The sequence below is a fragment of the Sinocyclocheilus anshuiensis genome, unplaced genomic scaffold (genome assembly GCF_001515605.1).
Source record: "Sinocyclocheilus anshuiensis isolate Anshui unplaced genomic scaffold, SAMN03320099.WGS_v1.1 scaffold167, whole genome shotgun sequence".
NCBI classification, from domain to species: Eukaryota; Metazoa; Chordata; class Actinopteri; order Cypriniformes; family Cyprinidae; genus Sinocyclocheilus; species Sinocyclocheilus anshuiensis.
Genome location: NW_015552552.1, coordinates 214175 through 223714, shown reverse-complemented (window position 1 = coordinate 223714; position 9540 = coordinate 214175). Strand labels below are relative to the sequence as shown.

The 9540-nt window shown below is 35.7% G+C and overlaps 1 protein-coding gene across 1 annotated transcript in view; it reads left to right on the top strand.

The window, feature by feature from the left end:
* Nucleotides 1–9540, top strand: part of LOC107664422 (uncharacterized) — a 32316-nt gene that overhangs the window by 1376 nt on the left and 21400 nt on the right. Inside the window, exons 2-4 of the mRNA XM_016454992.1 lie at nt 3584–3761; nt 7837–8127; nt 8839–8842. Coding sequence (XP_016310478.1) covers nt 3584–3761; nt 7837–8127; nt 8839–8842 — 473 coding nt within the window. The remainder of the gene's footprint in view (nt 1–3583; nt 3762–7836; nt 8128–8838; nt 8843–9540) is intronic.

The window sequence follows — 9540 nt, the reverse complement described above, 5'->3', positions numbered from 1 at the left end:
GTCGGGTCTCGGGTCTGATCACCTGTTCCTTGCTGTCTCTGTGTTTGGGTGTTGTGTGTTGTTGTGCGTGGCTTGTTTTGACAGCTCACCATGTGCGCTTTTGTCAGCATGATTGTTTCCCCCGCCCTCCTTGTTTCTCTGCTCGCCTCTTATTTCACACCAGGTTCTTGTTATTCTCATTAGCTTCCCCTTATAGCTCCTCGTGTTTCTCTGTCTTTTGTCAGATTGTTGAGATTTATTCCTTTGCTCTGACTGTCATTGTTGGTATTGCTCACCAGTCCTGTCTTGTCTCGTTCAGGCTCCAGTGCTCGTAGATTCCAATTTATTTTCCCGCACCTCTCTGTGCTTTCAGAAACCCGTGGGCTCCCTCTGGCATCCGCCTTCCCTTGTACAATAAAGCCTCTGTTGAACCCGCACCTGAATCCAGCCTATTTCCTGACAGAGACAAAGAAATGGACCCTGAAAGTGAATATTACAGACGGGATTGATGCTGTGTATCTGTGTGCTGCTAGTTTACACAGTGAATGAATGACAGTAAACTATAAGACAAAAATGTTGGCACCCTGCAATCACACCTGCCTAATCCACAAATAAATGAAGCTAAACAGACAAGTCAGCAGAACAAAGCACTCGCACTAACAGATCATACAGATAATGACGTCGTTGTACTCCTCCCTCCCCAAAAACAGCTTCACATGAGACCTTTTTGATAGTCAGTAGGGGGAGATGCACATTGCTTATTTTAATGTAGAGGATTCCTCTTTCATCTTCAGTAACATTATTTTTTGAGAGTGTTTCTAACCCTGTTATATAAGAATGTTTAGACCTGCATATGGACTGTGTATTTATTTCTTCCTGTATATAGGTAAGATGTTTTGTGATGCCAATATGATTAATAATTAATATTTTTTTTGGTATTGTTCTTTGCTGAAATCAAATATCTGTCAAAACCTGCCTTTTTTTTCACAGGGAAGGTGACATGTGTGACCGTTCAACAGAACCCCAAACACATATTAGCCAAAAAGAACAATATGGTGGAGATAAAGTGTAGTCATGATGATAGTAACATGCTAAACATGTTATGGTATCAGCAAAAGGATACAGCCATGGTCTTGATCGTGTTCAGTTACGGTGCTACAGGTGACCCCAACTATGAGGATGAATTTAAAGACCGGTTTAAATTGGAAAGAACAGAAACACTGAATGGAGCTCTGAAAATCTCTGATCTCAGTCAATCAGACTCTGCTGTTTATTACTGTGCTGTCAGTATGCACAGTGCTGTAATCTTTATTACCTGCCTGACTAAAAACCAAACCACCAGACAAACAGGAAATACACACAAAAACACTCCAACATCTCTAAGATTCAACTTTATCAAAAGTATTTTTAATCAAAAGTCTTGTTCCAGAGTTTAATTTCTACATAAAAAAAATTCTCTCAGCGTTTAATCGAAGACACAATTGGAAGATATAAGATTTACTCCACAATGATACAATACAAAATACAATACCAGAAAGCTAGTAACAATAGTTAAATCTGATAAAACATATCAGTAAAAATTGCTGAGCAAATCAGAATCAAGAGTGCTTCTTGTTGGACTTGTGCCACAGATAATCACAGGCTTGTCACATTTTTAGAAAAACACTATAATTGCAAATGTGATATTGCTTTTATACAACAATTATTATTGAGTAGCCAATCTTACATTTATAAAACGTTAACAACCTGGTCTCGTGACGAAAACATACCTCTGAGAACTTTTTTGAAAAATGCGAAATATTTACCAATAAGTATATATCACTGCAGTTTCCAACAGAAATGAACACTAGAGGCGGTAAAACAGCGAGCACTTGCAATCATTTTCATACAGTTATGATTACAGCTCCATATGTTTTGCTTTCTAGATGTAACAAGGCTTGCTCGGTAGCTCAGCCGACACGGAATTGGATTTAGGATGTGGAATCCTTGGTACGAATTCCGCCAAAAACATGATTCACGATGAAAGAGCTGAAAGATGAGAGATCAAAAAACAAGCTAAAATGGCATACTTGCAATTGTGTTTTTACGTCACATTCGCTTTTGTTCATACTATTGGGTAGGTTTAGATGTAGTACAGATGGTACATTATTTTAAAAACGTCATGGAGCATCATTAGAGTTATAGCGCCACTCACATACAAAACCAACGTCACATAAAACGTACAACATGGACGTTCTTCTGTTTCCGGGAAAAAAACAAAAACTCTTTTAGCGCCACTCAGTGGACATTTCACATCGAATATGTCACGAATCGTACATGGCGGTACGTATTTCGCGTCTTGCGAAAACGTTCCCACAGGTGCGTTTTCGTCATGAGATCAGGCTCAATGTTAATGGCCAATTTATTTATTTATGCTCTGTTGAGTTGAGTTTGAATTGAATCAAATCAAATCAATTGAGTGAATGCTTCAGTGATTCACTCATGAAGACAGTAGCTGAACTTGGAATAGCATAATACTCTTACTATTTGTGCCATATAAATATACGAAGACAGTAAGTGATCACACTGCAATTTAATATGGTTGTATGGAAAACATCATAATTGAATTTTTGATAATAACTTAATTGAAATTTTCACTGTAATATTTACTACAAATCAGGGGCTGTTTTCTGCAATCCTTCAGAGAAATACGCAGATTCCCTATAGCGTGCAAAAGACATTTTCACAAAATGCTCACATTTAAATTAATATATTATACACATCTCTTTGTTTGTGCTGTGTTGACAAATTTATGTTTTGTAAAAGTTACATATTTTGTCTTCAAAATGGTGAAAGACCAAAAGGTAGTCACAGACTGTGATGATACATTCATGCAGTATTTATGACAATTTTTTAATGTAAAAAAGGAGTGTTTCTGCCACTGAGGGAGTGACTATAAATGTAACTTCTTTTTCTCTTCTGATTGTGGTAATCCATATTATATCCATATTGTAGGATAAGGGTAAGATGATAGAAAATACAGTTTGTACAGCATAAAAACCATTACGTCTATTGAATGTCCCCATAAAACATGGAAACCAGTGTGTGTGTGTGTGTATGTGTGTGTGTGTGTGTTATTTTTATTCTTATAACAATATTAGATTTGCAATATTCATGTCATATGTCAAACTCCACTAGTATTCATTTTAAATCATGTGCTGCTTTTGTGATGGGCTGAGCACCTGTCTTCAGATCATTTGAAATCAGTCACTTAAAATTAGGCAGCTGCATATAGGCAAGAGGGATTGGATCAGAACAAATGTCATCTTTTTTTTTTTTTCACCAATGACTAAGCTGCAAAGGGGTGTGTTCTAAACAAAGAACCATTATTTTTTTGTCTTTAACACTTAACATCAGATAATATTTCACAAAAGCGACTCTAAATTGACTCCTTTCTTCTACTCTCCACCTTGCTTTGTATTAAAGGTATTAAAGTTTCACTTGGAAAAAGAACTGACAGTGATGCTCATGGTTTTGACCATTTATAATAGACCACGTAACCTGTTTTTGTTTTTATCTTTGTATTTTTAGCAGATTTCAGTGATGGTGTTCTGATCACCTGAAGTACATATCCAGTCTTCCAGGCTCTTCAGTTGAAATGCACTGTTACCAGAATGATACAAACTATGACTACAAATATTGGTACAGACAAATAACAGGAGAACAACCAGTGCTTATTGGGAGCTACATTGTTAACTCTGGCTCGAATGAGAAGGAGTTTGAGACCGGCTTCATAATGTCAGGTACAGAGAAAAAGAAATGGACCCTGAAAGTAGATGTTAAGGAGGGGATTGATGCTGTGTATCTGTGTGCTGCTAGTTTACACTGAATAAATGGCATTCAATTATACAACAAAAACTCTTTGGATGGCAACCTGCAATCACACCTGCCTCAACCACAAATAAATGAACCCATCTGTACAAACAAGTCAGTAGAACAAGAGAACTTGCGCAAACAGATTTCATTAATGACAAGTATAAACTCCTCCCTTCCACCAAAAACACCTTTGCATCAAGATCTCGTTGATATTGTACAGTCAGTAGGGGGAGATACGACTATTTATTTAATCAAGTTTTTTCTCTCATTTCTTTAGCACAGTGTCATACACTCTCTCTTGTCACATTATTTTAGAGTTTTTGTACACTGTTTTAGAAGGATGTTTGAAGGTGCATTTGGACTCTGCATATTTTTCTTATTGTACATAGGTAAGATGCCCTTCAGTTATTACTCTTTATCATGTTTGTTATTGTCATTTCCTTTGAAACAGAATATCTCTCAAAGCCTATTTTTATTTATTTATTTTTGTTCACAGGGATGGGGAGATGTGTGAACGTTCAACAAAACCTGACTCCCTTATTATTTAACAAGAATGATATGGCAGAGATAACGTGTATATATGATGACAGTGGCAAGCCAAACATGTTATGGTATCAGCAGAAGGATACAGCCATGGCCTTAATCGTGTTAAGTTATGGTGCTGGAAGTGACCATATCTATGAGGATGGATTTAAAGGCCGGTTTGAACTGAAAAGAACAGAAACACTGAATGGAGCTCTGAAAATCTCTGATCTCAGTCAATCAGACTCTGCTGTTTATTACTGTGCTGTCAGTATGCACAGTGCTGTAGTCTTTATTGCCTGCCTGACTAAAAACCAAACCACCAGGCATACAGGAAATACACAAAAAGGCAGTCTAACGTTCAGTTGTGACAGTAATGAAAAGACTTGTTGCAGCATTTAATTTCTACATGGAAAAAAAAACAATGTGTACGTCCTATCAGTGTTTAATAGAAAACACAATCAGATATAAGCTTTGCTCCAAAACTGAGTACAGGACCTACCCAGACAGCCTTTTAAAGCATCATGTTTGCTGGCCAACTTAACGTATCCTTCACAGATAATGTAATACCAGAATGCATTGCAACAATATCTGTGAAACATCCAAGATGTGGATGGAGTAAAGAGAAATGTTGCCAGTAAATACTTATATTTGATGCAACATATCAATACATTAAGCAATATATCACCCTAGCAAGAGAGTTCTTGCAGCCTACTATAGGTAATCATATACAGCAGGTAATATACGTAAACTAACATTTTAGAATGTTGATGACTACTTTTTGTTTGTTTGTTTTGTTTATACTCCATCAACAAAAATAGCTCAATTCATATCCACAGTGAAATATTCTGTTGTGCTGTGCATCTCCAAGCAACACACAGTAGTGGCGTTCTGAATGAACAAATTGGTTGAGTGAATGATTCACTGATTCACTGATTCACTCATAAAGGCGTATGGAAATTGGGCCCATATTTAAAGGTGTGCTATTTTCAATCACATTACAATATTCACTTAAAACATGCTGATTTTAAGTACTACTAGTATCCGTTGTGAATCATGCACTGTTTTTGCTGTGAGCCGAGTTGCTGTCTTTATTTGAAATCAATCTCTTAAAAGAAGGCAGTTGCTTATGTAGGCAAGAGCTTTTGGAACAGATCAAAAGTACCCTCTTTTTTTCCACCAATGACTAAGCAACAAAGGGGTGTGGCTTCATAATATATGAAGTACTATTTTTATTTTTTTTATTTTTTATTAACTGAACATCAGAGAACATTTCACAAAAAGCAACTCTAAATGGACTCATTTCTTCTCCTATTCACATTGCTTTGTCTAAAAGGTATTAAATTTGAACTTGAAATAAGAACTGACAGTGATCATCATGGTTTAGAATAAATGTACTGTAGATTTCTAAAGAAAAACATATCCTGTTCATTACTATATCTTTGTATTTCCAGCAGATTTCAGTGACGGTGTTCTGATCACTCAATGGCCGAAGCACATATCCAGGCTTCCAGGCTCTTCAGTTGAAATGCACTGTTACCAGAATGATACACACTATGACTACAAATACTGGTACAGACAAATAAAAGGAGAGCTAGTGCTTGTTGGGAGCTACATTGTTAACTCTGGCTCGACTGAGAAGGATTTTGAAAGCGGCTTTACAGTGTCAAGTACAGAGAAGAAGAAATGGACCCTGAAAGTGAATATTACGGACGGGATTGATGCTGTGTATCTGTGTGCTGCTAGTTTACACAGTGAATAAACGCTAATAAATTGTATAACAAAAACCCTTTGGATGGCAACCTGCAATCACACCTGCCTCAACCACAAATAAATAAACCCATATCTTTACAGACAAGTCAGCAGAACCTTACAACTCGCAATTACAACTGCATTAATCATGTTACACACCTCCCTTCCACCAAAAACACTTTCACACAAACGTCTCGTTGATGTGATACAGTCAGTAGGGGGAGATGTGACTGTCTAAGACTGACATTTAAATTGATTTATGGTGAAAAATGGTGAAATGTACCCAAAAGTGATGACTTTGTGTCTGTTAATAATGATTATGTTAGTAATGATTTGTACTTTGTAAAATTTGTAATTTGTAATAGTGAAAAAAAATAAAAAATTAGACATGGTTTCCCCATTTACCTGTATGTAAGTTTACCATGCTATAGTATACAACCACATTTACAACAAATGAAAAGGGTCCAGATTTATCTGTGTGTTGTTTTTATTCTCACTACAGTATTAGCTTTGCAACTTTTGTGCCTAATAAGACACCTAATTTTGGCCAAATTATAAGATTGCATGTGTCCTTCAATGATACTGCAATCCCAAAATGTATTACAACAAGCTCAGAAACATCCAAGATGGCAGATGGAGTTGAGAAAATTGTTGACAATGAATGCTTACATTTAAAACAACACCAAAACATGTTGATAAAAACAGTTAAGCAACATCATAAAAAATAGAGTTCTCCTGCTGCCTTGTGCCGCAGGTAATCACAATCATATTGATTTTTTATTTTTTTTGTAAAACAACAAATTGTGAATGCAATATTGCTGTTATACAACAGTCCAACTGAACATGAAGTTAATACTGAGTAACATTAGACAAGGTTTTTACTCTTCCAATGAAAAAAGCTACAAGTCACATTAAGCTACAGCAAAATGTGCCATAGTGACCAACAAACATAGTGCCAATCCTGAATGAAACAATCAGTTGAGTGAATGATTCAGTGATTCCCTTACATTGTTAAAATAACACACTACTCTTATTATTTCTGTTATGCAAAATATAAGAGAAATAGAAAGCATAGTATGCTGCTACTGGTTTAAATTCAACCAGTCACTTGTTTCTGGATGAATCAGCATACAAATATGTTAAATTAACTGCAAATAGGTTTAATGAATGATTCCATGACTCATTCATAAAGAATTGTTCCACTTGACCCCATATCAGTGTAACTGCTCTCTTCTTTATTTCTGCTAGAAAGTTGTAGAATTGTAATATTTGTTACCTTTGTGTTCTAAATACCATAAATCTGAATATTTGTGTGTACTATGTATAATTTATTCTCATTCCAGTAGTAGAGCATTTGAAATCAGTCACTTAAAAGATTCTTGATAAGATATTCACTCAGAAGGCAGCTGCCTACATAGGCAAGAGGTTTTGTAACAGAAGAATAGTGTGACCTTTTTTCCACCAATGATTAAGGAACATAGGGCGGTGGCTTATGGAAATAACAACTAGTTTGTGTAGTTTGTCTTTGTGTAATCAACTGAACATAAGAAAATACTTCACAAAAAGCAAGTCTAAATGGACTCCTTTCTTCTCCTGTTCACATTGCTTTATCTAAAAGGTATTATTTTAACTTTGAAAAACTGGCAGTGATTCCATTTTCTTCATGTTGACCAAATGTAGATTTCTGATAGACGGCATAACCTGTTTTTGTTTTTGTATTTCCAGCAGATTTCAGTGATGGTGTTCTGATCACTCAGTGGCCAAATTACATATCCAGTCTTCCAGGCTCTTCAGTTGAAATGCACTGTTACCAGAATGATACAGACTATGACTACAAATACTGGTACAGACAAATAAAAGGTGAAGGACCAGTGCTTATTGGGAGCTACAATTTTAACTCTCCCTCTAATGAGAAGGGTTTTGAGACCGGCTTCACAATGTCAGGTACAGAGACAAAGAAATGGACCCTGACGGTTGATGTTAAGGAGGGAATTGATGCTGTGTATCTGTGTGCTGCTAGTTTTACACAGTGAATGAACGACAATAAATTATACAACAAAAACTCTTTGGATGACAACCTGCAATCACACCTGCCTCAACCACAAATAAATGAACCCATATCTGTACAAACAAGTCAGTGGAACAAGAGAACTTGCACATGCAAATTTCATTATTGATTTTTTGCTCCTCCCTTCTACAACCCCCCCCCCAAAAAAAAGAGAGAGAAACAAAAAAACTTTGTATCAACGTCTCATTCATGTGATACAGTCAGTAGGGGAAGATGTGACTATTTTAATGTACAGGTTTTCCTCTCTCTGTTTCTCTCTCGTCACATTATTTTTTGCTGTGTGGATGACCTGAGCTTTCATAGCCCTTAGAAGGATGTTTAGAGCTGCATATGAACTGCATATTTTTCTTCTTTTACATGGGTAAAAATTCATTTGAGATAGCAATATGATTTTTTAATCATTACTTAATAGATGTTTTTCCAATTGAAGTGGAATTTTTCTTAAAGCCTGACTATTTTCACAGGGAAGGCAAAATGTGTGCATGTTCAGCAGAAAGTGACATCTTTATTGGCAAACCAAAATGATACAACAGAGATTAAATGCTCTCATGATGACAGTAGCATGTTAAATATGCTATGGTATCAGCAAAAAGATACAGCCATGGTTCTAAGCGGTTACACTTATAGTATGGGTGAGCCCAGTTATGAGGATGGATTTAAAGGTCGGTTTGAACTGAAAAGAAAAGACACACTGAATGGAGCTCTGGAAATCCCTGATCTCAGTCTGTCAGACTCTGCTGTTTATTACTGTGCTGACAGTATGCACAGTGCCACAGATTAAAATGACTGATTAACTAAAACTCAGTGGTATATGGCTTTCATATCTCTGCTTTGATAATCTAATATTCTTTAAAATAGTGTTTTTTCTCAGCGTTTTGACTTGAAGGCTCCTGGTTGACCAACAGAATATTTGAATATTGACATGAGATATAAATAATATGACAAATAAAAATAAAACCAGACAATCTCTGTTCCTCTCTCAGCTCACTGTGCTTGATAAGTATGTTTTCTTTAGTCATAAGCAAAAATTTTACTTAATGTAGGTCAATATACTTCTTGCATCTTAAGCTTTTTTTCAGATTAATTTCACCATAAACAAAAGCTAATTTAGCTATAAAATGAAAGTAGAACTTTCACTTAAGATGAAACTTAAAGTTTATGTTTAATTAAGTTTACTTGATATAAATGAAGACAAATGACCTTAATGCTTATTGTGATGTCTTTTTACAATATACATCAAATGTAAAAAAAAAAAAAAAAAAAAACACCAACATACTCTAGATTATTTAATTTAGTGCATTAGTGCAAAGATAATTTTACATTTTTCAGTGTTCAAGTATGGCAGACCAGAAAAAAAAATAAAA